This window comes from Hyalella azteca, unplaced genomic scaffold, assembly GCF_000764305.2.
Source record: "Hyalella azteca isolate HAZT.00-mixed unplaced genomic scaffold, Hazt_2.0.2 contig3050, whole genome shotgun sequence".
Lineage (NCBI taxonomy): Eukaryota > Metazoa > Arthropoda > Malacostraca > Amphipoda > Hyalellidae > Hyalella > Hyalella azteca.
The window spans coordinates 9,730-34,198 of record NW_025933304.1 but is presented as its reverse complement, the minus strand read 5'-3'; the positions used below and the strand labels follow the sequence as shown (position 1 = coordinate 34,198).

Here is a 24,469-nt window from a genome sequence, read left to right as displayed (position 1 = left end):
ACGCAGTTCAATCCACAAGAGCTTCAGATATTGATCAAAGTTAAGTTAAGTTAACATGAGCATGTTAACGATTTGTATTTGGGTGGACGTTGCATGAGATAGTTATACTTGCTTCCAATCGGGGAAAATCACGTTAGATTTGAAAGGGATTGTATAAAATTCTTAGTTGAGTTCAATGAGTTGTGCTTACAAATAAAAAAAAAAAAGATTCCCGTTTGAAGAAGATGGCATTGTTGCAAATTTACAAATATTAGATCTCGCTGCCTCAAGAGATATTACCACATCTCCCAGTTCCATAGTGAACGTAGCACAGAATTTTCCCCATCTCGTTCCTGAGGATGTTCTTGACAAACTCGGACGATGAGTTTGTCAAGCAGCGCTAAACTGCTCTTTCGGCAGTTTAGCGCTGTAGCTTCAAACTACACATCAGTCCCTGGCTTCTGGCATTCACTGCGTAACATTAGAGACGGGATGAATCGACCAAAGTTTGGAACTCTGTCTAGTTTTATGACAAATCTAGCTATATTGCCTCACTTATATGCTTGTGTTGAAAGGATTTTTTCGCTCGTTAACCACGTTAAACGAAGCAAACAAACTCGCTTAAAACTGCGACAGTGGCAGAAAGATTATTAGCACGCAGTTTCTTGCGAGGAAGCAACAGAATTGCTACACTGGAAGCCGAAACAAGAATTGGTGAAAGACGTTGTAGATGGAACCTGCTATCTATACGATATGAACAGCGTCCTAAACAAAAAAAAAAAAAACAGATAGAACATCAATTCAGCAGCCGAATACTTATAATTCCATCAGAAGTAAAATTACAATGTTTCTGATGAAATTTGTCGTCTGGTTTTTTTTTTTTCACAAAATATGCAGAATCTGGGTGTTTTTCAGCAACCATCTAATTTTTCTCCAATTATTGGCTGAGAGCCCTGGTACCAGAACTATATCGCCTTCCTTGAGGTTTCGCCGTGTGGTATTCCATTTCCTTCGATGACTGAGGTTGTTGATTGGCTCGTCCCGCCAGCGCGTCCACAACTGGTCAGCGAGGTACTGTACCCGGCGCCACCGAATTAATTCTGCCGTATAACAACAGGTCGTCATTGCTAGAGTATTCCAAAGTCGGGGGATTAGGATCCTCGCGCAGCGTCAATAACATGCCGGGGAAATTGGACCACGATCCTCTGGGTCGCTGGAAACCTTCGTCTCTGTTGAGGTTGCGCTGTGCGACTTGAAGGAAAACCGCATCGAGCACTGATCGAATTGAACCTTTCTTCCGCTCCCATAGACCGCCAAAGTGGCTAGCACCTGGGGGGATTGAAGATCCAGCGGCATTTTCTGGCTTCAGCAAACTGGGCGAGGGTGGAGAAAGAGATCGTTCCCTCTGTTTGGTTTTGAACTCCGACAAAATTGGTGCCTTGGTCGCTCCGAATGGTGCTACTTACACCTCTCCTAGCAAAACATCGTCTCAATGCATTTTGCAAACTTCCAGTATCTATTTTGGGGAGGGATTCTACATGTACTGCCCGTGAAATGAGGCACGTAAAGAGCAACATCCATACTTTCTTTGTTGATTTAGTTTTAGTGCTTCTCGTGTGTGCAGCTTCGGAAATAAAGAAGAGGCCAAAGACGTCAACTCCAGTGTGAGTGAAGGGAGCGGTTGTTTCCAATCTTTCCCTAGGCAGTTGTGCCATTTTTTGTTCACAAAGTGGTGCTCTGAGACGACGGCACATGAAGCACTGTCTGATGAATCGCAGAATTACGCTTTTGCCTTTCATGAGGTAATAACCAACTGCTCTCAAGGCACCATGAGTAAAATGACGGCCTTGATTAATTTTTTCCTATTGCGCTAATAATCCTACAAACCTTATATAAATAAAGTTTAAAATGACTATTTATAAATTTAATTGGTTTTAATATTCTGAACTTCTCAGCATTTTATAGAAATGGAATGTTTAAACTTTTAGTGTTGAAGATTATTTTGAAAAATTTTCATGTTGAAGTAAAAAGAATACGGCAACTGCAACGACTATTCTAAAACGTTATTATAAAATATGTAATTCATGGCCTCTATTCGGTGCCTTTATTGACAATGTATTTTTGTTATTGATTTTGATATGTTTAACTGGATCATCACAAATAAAAATCTAAATATTTACGTAACCGAGAATCGGCTAAGAATTTAAAAGCAAAGAAAAGTCCACAAAAAATCATATCTTTATAGAAAACGTTTCGGAGACCAGCTCCATCGTCAGTTCGTAGAATCTAGAATCATTAATTAATTAATTAAAGCACAGAACGAAATTAAAAACCTAAATGTACAAGTAATAGACGGAGCAAAAAAAAAAAAAGAATTATGTGTTAACAATTTCAAGGGGATAGGAGCTAGCAGCTGAATTCAAACTGGGCCTAAATTTAAAGATGTACAGTGATTCTAAAATGCGCAAATCGGATGTTCCGGAGGTGGAAGGTAACACCCTAAAGTCACTGTCAGAAATAGGGACATCACACTGCTCGATGTGAGCGCGCACAGCCGAATGAGGTAGGCGCGATAGCAACTGTCCGGTCCTACAACTCCTGCCCTTATGCTCAGCGACCCTGGAATAAAGATTGCGTGACGTCATCCCGACGTACGCAGGTGCACATCGTGCACAACAATAATAATAAACCAGGGACGATCGCATATGACCACAGGAAGACAGGAAGCATATCTTTATATCTAAAGAAAGAACCGATTGTGAAATTGTTTACCAGCACAATATGAAGATTGACATTTGGGAAGTATCTATTGAGCAAGACTTTTAATTCTCTTGACATAGCTTCGGACGCAGAAGTATGGAAAAGAACAATAAATAACTTTCCTACTATCGCACTCAGGAGCAACCTCACTGTATCACTGAGAATTGGCTTTCTGAGTTTTCTGTAACTCCAATTTTTTATTATTTGAAAATGTTTTCACGTAAGGAACGACATTTTTGGGTGAAAACCGCCCATTATCTGTGAAATAGACGGTATAAATGAATGTCAACTTACTGCAACGTTTCCTGTCTAATTATGTACACAAATGGTATCCAAAATTTCAAAAGCTATGGTGCAGAAATTTGAAACAATGGATACAAAAAATCAATGTTTTGATCAAATTGGAAATCATTAACCTACCACGGACTCTTTGATGTTCGATTCAAATTTTCTTCTTCAATCACTGTCAATCTTCATGAATGATGTTTCTCTAGGTTTATAAATATTTTTTCATTCTACTGCTAGATTATTTGGTATGCAAGCTTTTAGTTTTTCTAGAAATTTAATCAAATTCGTCAAAAATATATTGAATTTCATTCAAAACTATCAAAATAGACATTGCATAAAATACACGCTTGCACTATGTAAAATTTTCCAATAAAAAAGAAAAAAAATATCGGATCTGAAACTGAAGCGACAGCCACCAGTTAAACAACGTCTTTGGGCGCTATAATTTCAAAATGTTCTGCATGAAGAAAATCGCCTCTAAAAATAAGTTTAATATGTACCCTTCAACATCCGTATCCTACAAATACAAAGTACATTTCGATGTAGATATACGAAAAGAAAGACATTTCGACGAAATTTTTACATAGAATAATTCTTATAGATATTAATTTTATATTACCTTTACAGAAAAGCCAGGCGTGTAAGCGCTTCTTGCGGAGGCTGCGGTGTGATTTGGACCTCCCTTGCTGCCCTGAGGTACAACATGACGATTCTTTTGAAATTTAAATGATGGACACAGAAAACCTCCTGATTAATCTGGTTTATCCGATTAATTCTTCGTGTTTGATTCATTTCTACTTTGTGGTTGATCCTTACTTTTAAATTCTCGCATGCCTGATGCACAGTTTTGCAGTTACTGAAATAGAGGAATATGTATTAAAAAAGAAATGGAAAGGTAATGAATAAATAACTAGCAGAGGTATTTTCATGTACTTATCTTCAATTTTGATATGGATAGCAAGTGTCCTAGGCATGCAAATATTAATTTAATATTATACAGGCAAGTTATCATAGGCATACAAATATTAATTTATTTGCATACAATTTTCCCCGCGCAGGCGACTCGTCTGCTGGCGACCCTCCAGGAGCCCGTGGAGCTCAGCCTGGCCTCCTTCACCCTCCTCCAGCGGCCGCTCCTGACGGCGGTGAGTTCTAGGACTTTATTTGTTTACATTTATTTTCTTTAAGTAAAAATTATGACCATTTACATCACCCTCAATTATCGCCTGAAAATATATAATATACTAACTAGGTAATTGAAATCGCCAAGTTCTTGTCAAAATATACAGCAATAAATTAGTTTACTTGTGAATATCAACAAAAACTGAAGAATTAATCTTGAAGTGGCAAAATGAATGCTCATAAGCGCAATGGTGATTTTAATCAAATTAAGCATTTTTTCCAGATGCTGGGGAACATAGCATCGTATCTCGTGATCGCTCTGCAAGCTGACGGAAGCTCATGGCAGTAAATCTCTCCCTCACTATGAGACGCCTGATATATGGTCGACTTAGCAGCACATGTTAGGCCCAGAGTTTCAGCACATTCTTGTATTAAATATGATGTTAATTAGGCTTATATATGTCTAAAGATATACCGTCGTCAATGACTCATAGGTCGCCACTCTGCATAAACTGCGTATACCCTGTCGTTCGACCGCAAAAACCGTATAATAATGGTCAGAAATACAATTTGTAGGGTTCCATTGCATCAATAACCAAAGGAATTTACGACTGCGTATTTACTAAAGAAAGTTGTTATTTGGTATTGTTTATAAAATAGATCGTTGCGACTGAAGGTCGGCGACTAAAGCGCTGTGGCAACGTTTTCTGGATTGACAGTACAAGAAGATATCAAAGTCTAAAAATTTCTACATATAATTTATTTACAAATATATTTTCTCTCATATTAATTTCTATTGTTAACTTTATATATACTTATCATGATGCAGGTCTTCATTTCAGTGACTGATGCGTTCTATAATTTAACTGCAATTAACCTTCGATGTTATTTCGGTTTGTCTGGATTGGGACTGTCGAAAATAAACATCATTATTACAACACTTCTCTTTAACTTCACTTCTTGTTTGTCTGTTTGTCTATCTGCTACAAATCTTGTCTGAAAAAATAATTTTGTCAGCTACAAATCTTTTAATTGACATTTGACACAATTTTACCTGTCCAATTGATATGAAATTTTGCACACTTGTGTGAAATTGGAGTCAATGCATGAATCAATTGACAGAATAAATAATTTTGAAAAAAATTTTATATATAAACAAAAAATGACGAACAAGAAGATTGTTAATAAAAAGCATGCTCTGGTCTTCAATCAAACTTGCATAAAAGAGAAGCTTCTGCCGAACTACACCAATTATTTGAACTGTGCACAATGTAGTAGCTCTTATTATTGGATTTGATTATTGGTAGTAGCTCATATTGGATCAAAACTATAATCGCTCACTGATTAGATGTTTGTCTTCGTATGATAAAGGTCGTCTGGCCTTTTTCCGTTATTTTCGACTAACTTTCCAATCAGAGGAGTCGGTTATGGTAAAATTAGACAACACCTGTTTCGCTTTAAGCAGGTACTGATAAGTGTCTTTCTATGAAAAATAGCTCAATATTACAATATCGAATTCATTGAAACCAGGTCCTAACTTACAACTCTACCTAGCAATTAGCTTTTGATTTTTATGTAAGAGTAACCATAGCATTAGGCTGCTTATTGAAAGTTGATTCTTACTGCGCAAATGTATTATCTAAAATTTGTCGGAAGCTCATAACAGTAGAACATGTGTTTCTCCTTGCAACAATTACCTCGTGGTCAATACATGATCATTCGAAAAGCTGGAGAAATGCATAGAAAACAATCTAGACCAGATATCATAGTTTACTCACGTTTTTGAGTCAACTCATTCATCACGCTGATTTGTTCATGTCAACGTGAGTAAAATAAATATTCTGGTCAAATATCTTTTGTTCTTAAACAACATTTTTCATTTCGATTCAAGTCAGTCGATCATTGATCAAGGTACTGAGTGAGAGTTCCACTTAACTGGTAACTTGTATACTAAGGTCGAACAATGATCAATATTGTGCACATGCAGCTCCTCCATTTATTTCGATCATTATTCACACCTTATTAATTATCTGTCGCGCTATAGTTTCATATTTGTGTAACATTCGAAATTACACAGTATCATAGATGAACATTATGCATGGTCTATTTTCAGAGTGATAAGCATTTACCTCGAAAACATCAATGGATTAATTCGCATGGAAGTGAACGTTTGCATTTTATCTCTTACCTGAAGAGAGTCTTATTGTTGCACGTTCTCAGTTCGTCGACTTGCAACACGCGCTCAGAATTTTGCAGATGCAAGATCGAACAGCCAGCATCAAGGGCATTAAGTAGACATTATCCTACACTGACTCAAAAAGTCATCAGTTTACATCGTCGTCAATAATTTTTTAGGATATGTAGCTCAAGTTATTTAGTGTTTCANTCCTTACACAATGCAATGGCACTCCAACATCCATGTCTCACCGCGCATATTTTGCCAGAGAAATACGCTCAGTAACTTCAGATTGCACATCCAACTTGTGGCAGATGGACGAATGGTAATTGTCCTTGAGAGTCTGGTGGCCTTCCACAGCTACGGATGCAGACACAGTTTGTTGAACTTGACAAAAAATTCATGATTACTGACCAATATTAGTACGGAGATTGCCTCTTTTACGAATAGATTCAAACTGTCGAGTACTTGTATCATTAGTCTGCTTATATCGCTTTTTTACCAAAACTTTAAAAGTAAGAAAATGTCGAGTAAATCATTCATTGAAATTATTGCGTGCTTGCTTGGTGCTTTTGGTGCTTTTGGAAACTGCCTGTAGATATATTACAATGCATTGGGGACATTTGCAAATTTCATGATATACCTGCATGATATATTAGGAGTAACTAGTCAGTAGGGTTTTCTCCCTCATTCAGCTAGTTTAATAAAAATAAAGGCAGCAAAAAGTATACGAATCATTAATCTGTCCCTGCAATCAATTCTTGCTTCACAATGAATTAATAAATTCATAGCGTAATAACAAATATTGATTAAAATTTTCAAAAGTAAGAATAGGATTATTGATATTTGTGTCTTGTGAAAATTTGTTTTAGGTTCACTGACTCATAAACGAGGACAAATAGCATTGATCAAAATCTAGAGACAAACAATTAAATCGATGATACCTTAAGAATAGAAGAACTCACGACGTTGAGAGGCCATCAACTTATTGGTCTCAGTTTACTAACAGCTTCCATCGATTCCATGAGCTGACAACTGTTCCTTTGTTCATGTAAAGTGTGTACTTAATTTGAACTACTAACTCACCAAAACAAAGATCAATACTAGAAAAAAATAACGTTTGAACAGACGAGTAGACGTTATTTTGTATATCTGATTTTTTAGTAATAATTCCATCACTGCTTCATCGAGACGCGTTCTAAGCTCGTCATGGTCTGAATAATAAAATAATATCTTAGTACAAATTAATTCTAATACATAACGATTATTCCTGGCTAAAACGGTAATTATCATGTGATCGATATCATTAATTGTGAATGATTGGTAGGTATATATTTATATGCAGAGTTCATTGAAGACCAGAGAGTATTTCTCATTGACAATCTTCATATTGTTTTTCTCTATTCGGCTAATTAGGCTCTTGATAGGAAGTGAAAATCCAAATATCAGGTTTCCAAGGGACATTTGATTATAATTTTACGACGTTTCGAATGCAACTTCATTCATTATCAAGTATAAGAAGAGTTTACTTCCCATACTTGATAATGAATGAAAAATAAACTGTTCCTATACTTGATAATGAATGAAGTTGCATTCGAAACGTCGTAAAACTATAATAAAATGTCCCTTGGAAACCTGATAGGTATTTGACTTTTCAGTCCCTATCAAGAGCCTAATTCGCCGCATAGAGAAAAACAATAAGAAAATTGTCAATAAGAAATATTCTCTTGTCTTCAATGAAACCTGCATTAAAGAACAGCTTCTGCCAAACTACACAAATATATTTATATATGTATTGATATCCAGTATGAATTTTTCACACGATTTGAGTGTATAATACAACGTAATTTTTATTATCAATTTTTAGAAAATTTTAATGCAATCAACAACGTTGACCACACGCACGAGGTCGCCAGTAATGGACAGCTTTTTATTCCGGCCGCACAGTTTGCGCTCAAGAAGAAATAAACTCTGACATGCCAGGATTGGATCATTCTGACCAAGTTTGGCCAGGCAAAAAGGCTTATCAGTGTTACTTCTGCTCTTTTTTTAGACGCGCCATGGGTGCGAAAGTGTGTCAATATTAAGACAATATAAGCCAATTACCTTTGCGAGTGATTGCTATTAAAATTCAATGGCATAAAAGAAGTTAGGTGTCGTAAGTTTAATTAATATTTTACGAAAAAATTTCCTAAGGAAATTTCCTTTTCCTTTAATTGCGATAAAGTTTCGTGCCTTTCGTTCATTGGGGAAAGAATTCTGGAGTAAATGAAATGAATAGAAAAGAAAGAATAAAGTTCATCATCTACATATCATTATTTCGTTCTGTTAATGTTTTTTACAACAAACTAAGCGCCAGGGCTAAACTATTTACCGTACGTGCATATTTCTTTGGATCAAATTTCAAGCTATGAATTATAATAATGAAATATTTTTAATTGGTCTACATTAGTTTCGACTAAGCATCAATTGACATTAAATTCTGATCATTATCGACTAATATCTTGATCGTTTTATGCACACATTCAACAAATGCGTCAAATTCAGAATTAATATTTCTCATTTCAGTCAAGAATTGTATTTCTAATCCAATTGTATATCTAAGAATTGTATTTCTTTGTATGTGTAATGAAATAAAAAGCTATTAAATTTTGGTCTTGGAAGAACTTTAATTTCGATTTTTTTGCTTAAACGATGAAGATAAGCTAAGATGAAAATATTTTTTGCAATCTTTTCAATGATAGGAGTTCAATCTACAAACATCTGATGCTCTGGAGATCGTGTGTTAAACTATTATGACTGAGTATTTAAGCAGGTCAGCCTGTAGTTATAGGCTGAAAACTATACTAGTTATCTAGTTGTACCAACTAATTAGTGACATCTATACTATAGTATTATTATAACTAGTTATGCTGTAGTGAAGGAGTAATGAGTGACTTGCACGGTGCATTTCACTGCGCTTTCATAGTACTACAGTGACTTCGAAATAAGGAAACTGGACTCAAACATCTGGCAAGTGAACGAAAATTTCTTAACAAGCTATTAATTTGCGCCTCGTTACAGCAGAGGATGTGCGTCTTGATCTTAAGTTCTTCTGACGAACTTAATGAAGAGTTCTTTACGTATTTGACTTTTGAATTAATTGGGATTCTGCACGACTAAAATAAATATCCATCTCATCGTTTGCCTTGACAATGGCCGAGCTTATTATTAAAAGAAGTCATAAAGAAAGCAATAAGGTCTATAAATTTTCAATTGAAGTTGAAGATGGAAATTCATTGCCAAGTAATTATTGTGCTTCATTTTACAGTGTCTCTTATTGCAAAGGACGTTCGGAAAAAATTTCTTCAATTACTGAAGCTGTTAAATGAAGCTCCTGACTTTCAGAGCTAATGAAGAACATGATGTCCTTTCATATAAAGTCAAGATATTGAAATTGAATTAAAATAGTTTCTAGAACGAAATGTTCTCACTTCTCGACAATAATACAGAGGCAGCAAAATTTTGTCAAAAATTTATTTGACAAACATGTCATTTGAAATGCCAAACACTGAAGTCATATTATTTACATATTGAATTTATTGCACCATGTAACTAAATTTCTAAAGTAAAATTCATAATCATTGGGTTGAAATTAGGCGTGCAAATTTAGCAATTTTTTGGTTACTATCAGATGATTCTTCGGCTGATTCATAGTGCTCGTTGAAACAGTCCAGGGCGATCCGGCATCCTTGCTACGGAATCTTCCTTTCCAGATATGATCTCGCTGGTAATTAAAATTCACGAGTCCAATATAACTCTAGACATTTATTGAGGCACTTGAAATTTCAAACAAACATTTATGTTTTAACTATGATACTACCACATTTCTATTTTCTGCAAAAATTTCAACCCAAGGTGAGGCTCATGTTGTGATTGTGAACTAATTAACGATCATCAATATGATCTCAAATAAACCATCAAGGAATATTGGTTCCACAAACTTGAATCCGCGATAGGAACTGCTGATATTAATCAAGGAAACTTAATCCAAATTTTCTAAAAAATAAGTAATAATAATAAATAATAAATTTTTCTTTTTAATAAGTCAAAATAAATGTAAATTGTGCGTTAATTAACTTAAGCGAAAATGGGAGATTCCAGAAAACAATTCGAAATTTTCGATTCCAACGCAGTCGTGAGGTTTATTAAACGATCTTGGGCAGCTGGGACCTAAAAATCTAATTACCTCGCGATCGAATTGATAGAGGAGCAAATACCATCAAAGAAAATCTTCGTCCGTTAAACATTTTTAGGAAAATTATTTCTTGGAATAAGAAATTTACTTGCCTACAAAATTTTGTCAAGCGCAACAAACAAGGCCAAATACAAGTCTAGATCAGATCACCAACCCTAGCGAATTGATGATGAATAATACGCTGAATATCGCTGGGTAATTCTTGCGAGAGGATGTCGACAATTTGTGAAATGATTTCATCCACTTGGCGCAGCTTTGTTCTTAGTATTTACGCAGCTGTCAGAGCTTCCAGTTCACATTTCTGAGATTAAACGCGAGAAAATAACTGAACATTTGATGCATATTTTACAAGAAGCATCGATCGAGGCGAAGGTCTTCACTAAATTCACTAGATTTCTGTTGGCGGCTGGAGTAATCGCAGATGCTATTCCGTGTCAAGTATCTCATAAATATTTTGCTTATTCATTGCAATTAGAATTCTGATTATGAATTTACGAGTAGGGCAGCTAATGAACTTACCATCATATATCAAAATATTTTACTTTTCTCATTGAGATGCGGAAAATAATGCGAATTATTATCAAGTTATTTTCTACGAAATAATTAATGTCTTTGTTTTGCACGTTACATTGTAAGGCAAGTGAATAGCAAAAATAAACTCTGTATGCAGGAAATATTAATCTGGCCTGGCCTTGATTCCTTTGATAAATTAGTCCATGAAGAAATAATGGACCTGATATGGTATTCGCTCTTTCTGTGCTCGAGCAATTAATTTGTTTATCTAGATATTCTTGGGGTGCAAGGCTAAAGTGGTGCATTGTTGTCAGTGAACGTAACGCAAATAAGGCAAACAAATTTAGCGTATCCCTGTAAACTCACTTCGTCTTGATGAGAGTATAATTTGAGGGCGGCAGAGCATAAATTATTAAAATATCCATCAGGACGTTGGTGTTTGTTGTGCTCTGCCATTCGGCGTTCGATGGTCCTCGCATGAAGACGTTCAGCTTCTTGATATTCGCTCAAAGAAAAGTTCACTATAAAACATTTCGTTAATGTTATTTCATTATCTACAACTATATGCTTTGGTGTGATAACCTAAAATTTGTGTGACTGAGAATCATTCGTAATTCTTAACCTTGGAAAGTGGGAAGAAATGACATTGAAGTATGAAATTATCTAAGATCAGACCAAAGGTGGAGGTGAATAACATTTCTAAGTCTTAAAAACGTATTCACGTAGAAAAGAAATTGTCATTCGAAAAGATTATGACAAGTTACCAAGTGTCTTGATGCGCATTCTCATAGCTGTGAACTTTCGCTCACTAAAAAAAGGTACGGGAAAATTCATTAAAAAGGGGATTTGATTCTAGTTAGCCTTAAAGTTATTCTTTCTATCGAGTGGAACCAAGTGTCCTGTTTTTTTTCCACAACACCAACAAGTGCTAATAACTTCTTATTTTCTACACGAAAAGAAACACCAGAATGATGAAATTCACGTTATCTCTAATGCAATTCCTGGGACTTTTCTTTTACGAAATTGGACAAACTCAGGAGCGAAATGATGACGGAAAAGAAGACATGCTGCAACGGTACATAAAAATTGGACGAGCTTCCTTCAAGAAGATCACTTGGTGCGTTTGTTTCCACGCAGGCAGAACCCTTCTCATCGTTTGGTACATCATCAGTAAAGAATTTATTCTCGAAGAATACCATAATTCAGCCGACGTTATTAGCTTCCGATTGTGGACAGCACTGGAAGCTATTATCGATTTCTGTTCAAATATTTCTCTTATTTTGAACAACATGTATCTGGCGCAGTCGTTGAAAATGATAATTTCGCTCGCCAAATCCGCCAGAATCGCTGAAAAAGATCTCTCACTAACCAGAAGGCAAAAATATGTTGCAATTGCTTTGGTTTGCATTGGTACTCCATTGCTTATCACAGGAGCACAATCACTAATGGCAGTATTCCAGAGTACTCTATCCGTCATCAACATCTACTTAAATATCGCTACCTTAGTGGTCATTAGCTATATTATGACCAACTCCATTGCGACAGTTTACAGAAAATCTATAACGGCTCACGGCCATACCCTGCACGAAATGATCGACTCAAGCTTCCCAGGTTTCGCTGTGCCATTTCTCCCGATGGAAGCATCAACAAACCTCAAACATTCAACCCTAACTACGAAGAGCTTGGAGAAAACGGACATTTTCCTGCGCAAAATTGTTTTAGCTCAACAAATCATGATGGCTGCACTCAGCTGGTCCATAATTTCCATTCTATTTTTCGTGCTGTTCTCTACAATGTTCAGTATTTTTTTCGTAGTGCGTTGGATCGTCAGTAATCCGGCCTTTGTGGTCATATTCCTGGTTTTAGAGTTAATGAACGTTTCTGTCGCTTGGTTCTTCGCAAATTTGTCATCTTCAATCTCCAAGGAGGTGAGAAATGATCATATTTCGTACATTGCGCAAAATTCTAAACTATGAAATTTCATTAAACTTGAGCTCCATTCAAGATTTGGATGAACAAGTATCACGCATGTCGGCCAATATTGCATAAAAATTAGTTACAGATATTGGAAATTTTTTCTAAAAATTATTTCATTATTCATTATATCTGCCCAGCCCTGTAAGTAGCTAGCAAAAGGGGTGTATCGTCACACTTTCCATAAACAGCTTAAATCATAGGTTACCACAACCATTTACCCCAAATCTTACCTGATCATATCGAAGGACCCGCGCTTGATCATATCAAAGGGCCCGCGCTTGATCGTAGCGAAGGGCCCGCGCTTGATCGTAGCGAAAGGCCCGCGCTTGATCGTAGCGAAGGGCCCGCGCTTGATCATATCGAAGGGCCCGCGCTTGATCATATCGAAGGGCCCACGCTTGATGACATCTACATATTATACTACATTATTCATCGTGATCCTCATATCTGTTGTTACACCCCGTCAATGAATTATTTTGAACAATCTCTTAATTTGAGATACCTACCTAACATCTCAGACATTTTTTTGCTTTGAAACTGCTTCTAGCTGTTTCCTCCATTATTACAAATTTCGATATCGTTTCAAATTATTCGTGCTTCCCATTGGTCTTACCTCGAGTTCTTTGATCTCTTTCCTGGCCTCATCGTGAGCCTCCATGTAGTGCTGGCCGAGCCACACCAGCTCGCCAGGCTCCAGCTGCTCCAGTTTCTCCTTATCCAGCTTGAAGGAGGCGCGCCGAGACAGCGCCCGGGATTGCGAGCCTGCAACGTACGTTAGAAAGTCTCAGCCTAACCAAGGAGCTGCCACTCGATATGTGTGCGCGATGAACCAAAGTAAGACAGTTGATTAATTTTTGAAGATGACGACCTACTGAATCGATGAAAATTTTCTTATGAAGAACGTGTAATAATAGGTTGATTTTCGAGTAAAATCTCAGAGAATTTGAGAGAACGAAACAACAATAGTTGTAACCTTGAGAACCAGAAACTACATTCCTAATTTTATATTTTTAGCGCATTTTCTCATTAATGGAAAAAATGCACTATTGTGCTCGTCATGTCCGTCCGTCCGTCCGTCCGTCCGTCCGTCTGTCGGTCTGTCTGTCCATCCGTGACTTCGCGTTTTATTCGACTAGAAAATGAGTTCTCTGTCACTCACTGCAGTGAATACTGAGTTATAAATTTTTAAAATACTCAGAGTTTTGAGATCCTCTGCGTAACATTTTCGTTCAGACTTTCATTTGTCCATTTTCTTACAACCGAAGTTTAGATTACATTTCATTCCTAAAGGTGCCTATACACAGGCACAGCACTGGCTGCCAGTTCATCCGCCGCTTGAACTGTCTACGCTACTGTCCTCGTGTATGGGGGTTCAGCCGCTTCAGAGGCATGTGCCTGAGACGCGGCCGAGAGCGACGACGATGTGTTGATTTTTTCGCTGGAGAAGCGGCGGGCGGCCAGGAGCGCTAAGGCAGCCATGGTGAGAGCATGTCTGCCGCTCTTGTGAAGCATCTTAGGTCAAGTGAATCATAGCTTGTTTGAACGATAATGGTTCTAAGTAGAACCCAACAAAGTAGAGTCCAGACGATATTCAATTGTTCTTTGAGATATTCAAAAAATATAAATTAATGTGGAATGTTCGCCATGCGAGTATTATGAAATTGAAAGAAGACCTTATTAGTCAGGGTTTACTTGTTCCCGACGTTGCATTTATAGAGGCTAGAATGAAGATTATAAAAATAACGTACAGACTCGAGTTGTTGAAGGTGATCTCATAATTCATCTTCGCAGGCCTCACTCGACGGCTTCTAACGACGCACTGGCGGGCACGAACGACTAGCGAGAAGGTAGCGGCACCTATACTCTCCTCATGTACAGGCTTACTAGCCGGATAGTCACCAAGCGACCGACACTTGCCAGATTTACTAGCCGTCTGCACTATCTCCGTGTACAATCACCTATAGAGTGTACACTTAACCTATAACACTAAAAAGCAGTGGGCAGTGGGTTTAGCGATAGTTCAAATGTGCTTCTGAGCGAAATATTTCAGTAAGTTAGCTTCATCGAATAGAAGTGTCGGCGTTGAAGACATAGGCCCATGGCCTGTTGCCGATTCTTGAACTTTTCGTGACTTGATTCACAAGGGATTTTAGTAATAGCAAACATTTAGTAATAGCAAACATTTAGTAATAGCAAACATTTAGCATTGACAAATATTTAGTAATAGCAAACATTTAGTTATAGCAGACATTTAGTAATAGAAAACATTTTGTTTTAGCAAAATGGGAGAAGCAAACATTTTGTTATATCAAACAGTTATAGCAAACAGTTATAGCAAACATTATGTTATAGCAAACAGTTATAGCAAACATTATGTTATAGCAAACAGTTATAGCAAACTCTTAGTTATGGCAAACATTGAAATTGTAAAAGTTTAATTTTACGATTGATTAGCTGTTTGTTCAATGCCTCATGCGTGCTAAGCTAGAAAAATGATTTTGTTGAACAGCCACATGTATATTTACAACGATGGCATTCTGACAAACTCATTCACCGAAATATATAATAAATAATATTACTGGCCAGCAATTTCATGTGGTGATGCCGGGATAGATAATGAATGAGATTATAGAATTCACTTATTATTATTTACTTATTTTATTCCCAAATTTATTAATATTATTCTTAAGCTTAATGATATTATTCATAAACTTTTAATATTATTATCAAACTTATTAATATTTTTCTTAAACTTAATAATGTTATTCTCAAACATAGTAATATTATTCTTAAACTTGTCAATATTTTTCTCAAACTTAGTAATACTGTTCTCAAACTTATGAATATTATTTTTAAACGTGTCAATTTTATTCTAGAACTTATTAAAATTATTTTCAAACTTATTGATATTATTCTTAAACTTATTAATATTACTCTCAAACTCGTTGATATTATTCTCAAACTTATTATTATTTGCAAACGTATCGATATTATTCCCTAACTTAATAATATTATTCTTAAACTTAATGATATAATTCTTAAACTTGTCAATATTATTCATAACGTTACTAAAATTATTCTTAAATTTATTTTTTCCCCGAAACTTGTCAGCCAGAACCCAGTTAGCCCGAATTTCGTCAAAAGTAAAGCATATTAAATAGGCCTGTTCAGGCCCATAATCAACGTTGAACTCCAATTTATCTCCAGTTATGAAATACGTATGAAATTCAAGTAAATTTGTTCTATCATATTCCGATTTACTCATTACTGAAATCGTCGTGCATCTACTGTGTCTAAATCAAAAAAGCTCGCTAAACCAATATAAATACATTTATAATCTGAATAGATAAATATTGCACTCAACATTCAACTGTAGAGGCGACATGTAGATGCATAATAACAAGCATATTAGGTTACTAAATGGATTCATAACAATAATCAAATATATTAGAAGATATTTTAATCATCTCATTAAAGAAATCAAAATCAAGAAAAATAAACTCTAAACATTGTGAAATTTTAAAATTTAAGGTCGGCGCATTTTTTTATTTTATGAACCCCAATTTCTCGCTCTGCATTGTCTTGAAAAAAAAACTTTATCCCTGTAAACCTTGAGAGGCTAGGAAGCCCTGCGATAACACCAGGAAGAATTTAGTCCAAAGTGTGATAGTTCACGCGACTCCTAAACCCATGTGAAAACTGAAAATTCTCTAAGTTTTAAAATAGATGCAATAAATCGCTAAAATAGTTGCATATTCTACGATTAAAACGCACTTGACATAAAAAAATAGAGTGGAGGGAGTGTGCGGTGATTATATTGTCTTAGTATGCTCGATATTAAACAAAGCTTATGAAGCAGTCATAATTATTAATATTGGATCACAAACGCACGATTAGACGCCGGAATGTTGCGGTAGAGCAAGTACATTTCCCGAGAGTTGATCAGTCTCAAGCAGTGGTTCTCGCATTTGGTTTTGGCCGCGGTTTGAGTGACATTAGTTTCTTCATATGCGTAGCACTTGCCCACAGCCGGAAATGGAGTGATGGTCATGCCATCTAACAGATCTGGAGATACAAAATCATTTAATTTTTGCAACAAATTGTTCATTTAAATTTTTATCTATAATTTTTGAGAACATCGTCGCACAAAAATAATATTGCTATCATTCAGATTTTACTAATATATTGGAAAGATAAAGTATATACTCGTAATTCAAAGCTGAACTAGGATTGCCCCTCATTTTATAAATGAAATTAAAGGTCTTGTTCCAGGTGCACTATCAAATATTCCCTTGTCACTTATAGGACCGTTAATGTACTTTTTCGATATGACTTCATTCAACAAATACATCGAAATACAGTTATTTCAACAAAGAACATAAATAGGTAGAAACAACTGAACTGTAACTTATGTTCAAACTTCCATTCTGCGCAAGCGCATTTAGAGTTTCATTAAACATAAGAAACAGGAGTAAACATACGCGGTCCCTGATTGACAGGAGAACAAAGCAAATTCATTTTCATCCAAAATTCTACGACAGTGAATTTTTTCCTGGAACTGCTCGATCGGAATATTGCACACTGTAAGAAGTATGCAACAATTTATTGCACGAAATGAATATATACGTTAGTTCATAAATTATTCTCTTTCGAACTTTTTACTTCAATTTTAAACTCACTAATTTGTACGATATTCTATTTTCTTTCAGCAGCGTTGCGCAGGTTTAGCAACTCGCATTTTTACTACATACTAATTAACATGAGATTCAGCAACCATACTTACTATCGACGTTGGAGACGGTCTTGGTTTGCACCGGAGTGTATGGTTCGGTTGTCAGAAGAGTGACTGTGAACGAACTGAAGTCGTCCGTCTGTGAACAACTGACGACGATGTCAAGAGACGAAGGATGATGGATGATGGGTGTTGCGGATGAGCTGGGCGTGCGGACCTCGATGCCGCTAACAAGTGAGCAAGGGTCGTACATGTCCACATGTATTTTGAGTCCTTCAGCCATCGTTACATTGACAACCGTGGCAGCATTCAATACCAACACTGAAAAATATAGAGTTTGTTTTTATTTCATTAATGGATGTGGGTGTGGATGCACACAATTTGGGCTGTAACCGAGCTGAAAAAACTAGAAGTTTTGGAATGACTTCGCGTAGCCTGACAGGCGAGGTTAGGAATTACATTTCACAGAGTGGGGCTGCGTAGAGGTCTGGAGTGGAGGTATGGTCATATTCATTCACATGGATAAGACTGCAAAGAAATGTGAAATTCTATCCAAGAAACGTACATTAAATAAGATAAAATATTATATAGAAAAATTAATTTATCATCTTGGATCATTAAAGACTATTATAACGTTATTTAATGGGTTTTCTCTCCCTGCAAGTTTTAAATTCATCCTGAATTCATCATTGCAGGATGCGTCGTTCAGGAAGGTCAAATCATAAATTTTGGACAACAATAAGCACCACCGAAAATAAAAACTAAAACACGAAACGTGTTCCAAAATATTATCCACAAACAAAACAAAAACATTCACAATTAGGAGTTGTCAAGGTAGGAACAGGAATTGCAGTTCCGGCATTTGTCCCGTTCGGGTTCACAGGTTGCAGAGTGAAGGTGGAGTACGTGGTGCATGGCTGCACGGCGAACGTCTTTTCTGTCCCTGCAAGTTTTAAATTCATCCTGAATTCATCATTGCAGGGAGCGTCATTCAGGAAGGTCAAATCATAAATTTTGGACAACAACAAGCACCACCGAAAATAAAAACTAAAACACGAAACGTGTTCCAAAATATTATCCATAAACAAAACAAAAACATTCACATTTAGGAGTTGTCACGGTAGGAACAGGAATTGCAGTTCCGGCATTTGTCCCGTTCGGGTTCACAGGTTGCAGAGTGAAGGTGGAGTACGTGGTGCATGGCTGTACGGCGAACGAGACCGATGCGTCTGGTTGCACATCAGGTTGGACGGAAGAACCGTCCTTCAACAAGTTGTAGGTGAAAACTTCAGGACATGTAGGTGTGAAGTGCACCACGAAGGACGTGGTAAACACAAAGGTGTCGATGCTGAGATTGTCCACGTCTGGAACTGTAAAGTAATTCTGGTTATTCCAATTATCGTTTGACAGAGCTTGGCGACTGAAACCGCAACGCCATATTGTACACAGCGAAGCTCAGCAAGTCGGCAGCTTATAAAAAGGAATTAATTTTAACATGCACGCAATGACATTTTCATATTGTGACTATATAAATTGTTCAAATGGGAAATTTAACATGTGAGGTTTCCTCAATATTATATCACAAGAATTTATTTCAATTTTGAGTTCATGTAGAAAATTTGATATGCTCATTGAAATAGTCTCACCATCAGGTGTAATGCAATCTGCGTTCACAGGCGCCCCTGATGTCTCTCCAAAGGAAGGTGTTAGGGTGAAAGTCATTGTTGTGCAGGGAGGTACATCGTATGGAATAACTTGGCCAGACATCACAAGCCCAAGGTTTTCGCTTCCATAATTGAGAGTAAAGTTGAAGAACTTCGAGCAAGGGGCAACGTAGTTGACGGTGAACGATTCTCCAAGTTTCGGGTCAGTGACAGTAAACTCGGTAATTGTAGGAGCTGAAACAATGAAAATTAGGAGTCGTGACAATATACGTTCTGATTTAGGTAGGATTTAGGTAGAAACATGCACATTATAAACCAATTTATAACCATGGGTTTTACGTTTCACGAAGAAAACCATCACTTACTAGGCAAGGTGAAATTAGACAGCCTGACATCCGAGAAGTAGACGACCACACCCTGGCCTGAGCACGCCACTGTTGCCTCAGACACCCAGTAGTTCGAAGCCCAACACTCATTTTGATCGTCAAAGTAAAACGAATTGAACGCTGAAAAAATAGGATATTAGTTAATTGCTTCACTTCACGAATCAAATATGTATGATTAAACCTCTTCTCTATAGCACATGATGTTAGAGTTTGAAGGGCATGGAATATTAATGCACTTGTATTAATCAACGTACACATTTTCAACATCCTAAGGCAGGGACTATTTCATTTTAGGCCGGCATCAAGAAATTTTATACTCAATAGAGTTCATCTTGTTAGAAAATTTCACATTTAGAACTAATTGTAAAGTGAATACGGAAATTAATCCTTAATTCATCTTGGTCGTCATATCATAGTCTGGATCTGTATTTCACGGGGAGATGATATAGTGTAGCTTCGTTGTCCGTGTCACATTCTGCACTGTGATACCTTCGGGCGAGAGTAGCATTGCCAATGTCTTTTCTTCTGGCCATCACAAGAGCGAATTAGCGCCGGAGACAACATCACGAATCGTTTTTATAGCAGATGAAGACTCATTTTTCATTTGATTTGAAAAAGAGGTTCTCAGTCCGTCACGGTTCGAATATTGGAGCTGAATGGTACGAGTGATGGAATACTATGGCCATTTTCAATGATATTCCTCTTTTAAACTTGTCAGGTGGATGAACCAAATTTCATTTCTAGCTCCTGCTCCTGCATAAACGTACCGAGGAGGTAGATTTCGTCAATGCCGGTGATCCTGGGAATCGCTTCATCAAAGGTATTGTAAAACTGACATTTCACCTCAATAATTGAGAAGAGGGTTAATACACGTTGAGAATGTTAACTGGACCATAAGATCTTAATAGCTCAAGGCCGGAGGGCTAAGCCCTCAACATGCTTCATGGACTCTGTGGAGATGACTAGCATTTCTCTCACCGCCGTGGTAATATTGTCGGTTCGGAAACTTCCCTTATCAATAGAAGGTGTAAATAGCTCCTCTTTTCGTGCCGTTTTCAGCCAGCCGGGTCTCCGTGAAAGTTCAAAATCCGCTCCTGAAAGTTCCTGGCCAATGACAATGATGAACTAGGGCACTTTGCTCGGAAATTCCAACTGGCGCAACAAATATTTTTGATCTTTCTCCCACAATTTTATGATTTTAGCGTTTTGTTCTCTTATTTTTGAAAGGAATTTCTGGGTATCCATCGAGGCAAATGTTTCATAGGCTATACAGAGCCTGGGCAGTGGACAGCTTAATGTGGAGTGCCTACTGTTGATCATGCAGCAACACCCTCTTCTCTTCGCAGCCGCGAGATATAAAGAACAAACTGAATAAAAATTGGCTTCAGCTAATTCGAAGGAGATACTGATGTTGAAGGTACATATTAAACCCGGAACTTCTGATGCTGATTCCATCCACTTCCTGATCATCATAAACTGCACAATACGTTATCGTTCTTATCATAACGCACGGTTAACTCATTACCTTCAGAAGCCGCGATCTTTGCGCAGTCAGAGAACTTGGTGGTGTTGAGCTTCACAGCCACCGACGACATGCAGAGTTGATCATCAGCGCTCACAACTTGCCGCTTGTACACCACATTACCGGCAATGAAAGAGTGGAACTGGACGTTTACAGGAGTCTTGGAGCACGTGTTGAACTCAGGAGGGTACGTCATTGATGGTACAATTATCTGAAAAAAATATCCGTCAGTTTTTTCATAGTTTACCTCGATGTGATCACATTGCAGTGTTGTATGTATTCTTCTAGAATCAAAAAAGGATTGCGCAATATAAATATTAATGATATAATTCATAGCAGTATTACGCGTTTGAGGGAAGCCATATAGGGGTTCCATGAATTTTTTTCGGTGTTGATAAAATATTTACTGCCTAACAAAAATAATTTGGCAGCAGGCGGCGCACGCATGCCACCTCCTCGGCATGGAGCAGCTCCTTTAATTCACTTATTAAAGGAGGTTAGCAAGGGGTTCACTTACTATATGTCCCAAACTGATTGAAAGTACGAATACTGTAAGTGTCGTCTAAAAATTGTATCTAGCAACAAATATTGTCAACTTAATGCGTAACTCTAAAATTTAAGTCATGGTTTGAGCGATGAGGTTCTTGACGCTGTTGGTGCCGCATAAATTAGTCGTTATCAAGAGGGTTAAATTTCACCGTTCAACTTACCGTCGTTGATGGTACAGTTGAGCTGGACGCTCCCTGAAACAGAAATTAACGTCAGATTTACCTTATCGTTAAACTTCTAAACGGTTACGAGCTCCTGCGTATTTTACATTATTCATTCCAAATTTTAAACGTAATCGTTGTTTCTTCAATTTTTAGTGCATACTCCTAGTTAAAACAAATGCAAAGAGCTAAGAAGAAAATAAACACAAATACCTATTCAGGATTTTTTCATGTGGGAAAGATACCACGGACCTTATAATTTTTTGAATGAGCATAACTGCGAATATTAAAAAACTACTATAGAAACACTTTTGAATTTGTTTCTTTTTCAGTATTCGTACAGTGTCTGAAAGTAAAATGTGTATATTACTTCATAGAAAGACTATTTGAATTAATTTGCGCTTCACTCACCCCGAGAAGGAGCAGGTACAACAGTAGCAGCATCCTGCCTCAAACTTTCCAACTAAATGCTTTATTAAATTCAAGACAGATCTCTAACTTTTCACTGAAAAAGAAAAAGTCGCTTAGTTTCATCTTGATCTGTGCTATTTGTTACCTGCATAATTTCAAAACCTCCACAAAACCAAACATATTAGCGGGTCTGCAACTTATCTACAGTGCCTGAAATGGCTATACGACCACCCAGTTTTCTCCAAATATTCTTTCTTGCACAAAAAAATATTTCCAATGCGGTTTCCAATATTTCCAAAAAAACGGTTCCAATGCTATGCGAAAAAAATTATTTTCTCAAAATATATGAGTAGAAATGATGAAAATCTTAAAAACCTAGGTGGAATTGGTTATAAGACCAAGATATGTTTTTCCGTTTGTGGATCACATATACACTCGTTTTAATAGGCAATTTCACCTCCTTTCGCCATAATAACCTTAATGCATCTTCTCCCCACGCTATTTACCATATAATCCAGTGTCTTTTGAGAAATATTATCCCAAAAACGAAGGATAGCCGTTCTCAGGTCACTCACAGATTGGAACTGGCGCTCATTTTGGTAAACATCCCTCGCCATGATGCCCCATAAGTTTTCAACGGGGTTGAGGTCAGGGCTAAGCGCCGGCCACGGCAACAGAGCAATATTCTGCTCTAGGAACCAAATGTTTGCTGATTTTGAGGTGTGAATCGAAGCATTGTGATGTTGGAAAACATATGATCCCTCATGTTTCTCATCGGCAAAAGGGAGAATTTGGTAAAACAGCGTGTGCTTGTAATCCACGGAATCTTGTCTCCCATGTAAAATAGCTAGAGTTGATTTTCCCTTTCGGCTAAACGCACCCCAAACCATGACCGAACCATGCACCACAAGACTGCCGCTTGAAAAAAAGCTCAGGCTCACGGTCCAGTGGTGCCAATAGCATTGTCATCTATCTGGACCATAAAGATTGAACTTTTTACATCACTGAAGATAATCTTGTCCCATCCCTTACCAATAAGCAAATTTTTTCAGCAAATATTTGTAGGTTGATAATATGCTTTTGTTGGAGCACAGGGGCATTTGTCCTCTTCATGTATTTGAGTTTCTTCGAGTCATGCAATATCTAACGTATGCATCCTGCTGTTACATCAACTCCAGTGGCCAATTTTATAGAGGTAGAGGTAGCGCAAGTTTTAGAAGCCTCAGAAAACAGTCTCCTAAGATCCCTGTTGGTTAATTTTGGTGTTGGTCCAGGGCGCTTTTTTCACCCGTAGCCGTCCGGATTAGCAAAAAATGATTGTGCAATGAATGGGTTTTGAGCGTTTTATTCCCATTGCGATGTTCCGTTGGCTTCTACTGCATTTCACGAAGCCGAAAATCTGCGCTTTCTCGGCCTCAGTGAGTCTTGTCACATTTGGCATATTTTTACTTAATAATATATAAGTGAGGACACTGAACTACACCAGAAGTACACCAGAAAGGCCCTGAATGACGAAAATCGAGATATTCTTTATATTGCTGTACATTTTAAAGTGAAAATATTACAGAAAGATACCGAAATGGAGAAAACCTATCATGGTCTTATAACCATTTCCACCTAGGTTTTTCTAATTTTCATAATTTCTTCTCATATATTTTGAGAAAATTATTTTTTTCGCATATCCTCGGAAAGGTTTTTTACGTAGTTTATCCTCGTATAATTAGAATCCGATATTTTTTTGTGCAAGAAAAAGTATTTGGTGAAAACTGGGTGGTCGTATATAGCCATTTCCGGCACTGTACCTCACAAATATCTACTTCTATGGATAATTCAACATCCTTAACTAAACCTCACAAGTGTCAATAGAATTTCCTACTTGTTCTCGACTATAGTAAGATATAAATTCCAATTATGATAAATACGAAGGAAATTTTTACGCTGTTTCGTTCGATCAAAATTAAAACTCATAGAGACCGTTTGACGAAAAGAGTG

The 24,469-nt window shown here is 37.0% G+C and overlaps 1 protein-coding gene across 1 annotated transcript; it reads right to left on the bottom strand.

The window, feature by feature from the left end:
- Positions 1 to 13,278: 13,278 nt before the first annotated feature.
- Positions 13,279 to 22,599, bottom strand: LOC108671837. Its single transcript, XM_018159431.2, has 10 exons — positions 22,478 to 22,599; positions 22,067 to 22,099; positions 21,360 to 21,567; positions 19,814 to 19,954; positions 19,431 to 19,682; positions 18,888 to 19,154; positions 17,836 to 18,105; positions 16,944 to 17,117; positions 13,666 to 13,814; positions 13,279 to 13,449 (listed from the first exon to the last, which is right to left on the bottom strand). The coding sequence occupies exons 1-10, from the start codon at positions 22,508 to 22,510 to the stop codon at positions 13,279 to 13,281; spliced, it is 1,698 nt and encodes a 565-aa protein (XP_018014920.1). The 5' UTR covers positions 22,511 to 22,599.
- Between the last annotated feature and the right edge of the window lie 1,870 nt (positions 22,600 to 24,469).

What these genes read in the sequence shown, in the direction of transcription:
- LOC108671837 (XM_018159431.2), bottom strand. Translation starts at nt 22,510, where the DNA reads ATGCTGCTACTGTTGTACCTGCTCCTTCTCGGG. An exon ending in TGTACCTGCTCCTTCTCGGG is followed by an intron (nt 22,100 to 22,477) that starts GTGAGTGAAGCG and finishes TTTCTGTTTCAG; the next exon opens with GGAGCGTCCAGCTCAACTGT. An exon ending in CAACTGTACCATCAACGACG is followed by an intron (nt 21,568 to 22,066) that starts GTAAGTTGAACG and finishes TATTTTTTTCAG; the next exon opens with ATAATTGTACCATCAATGAC.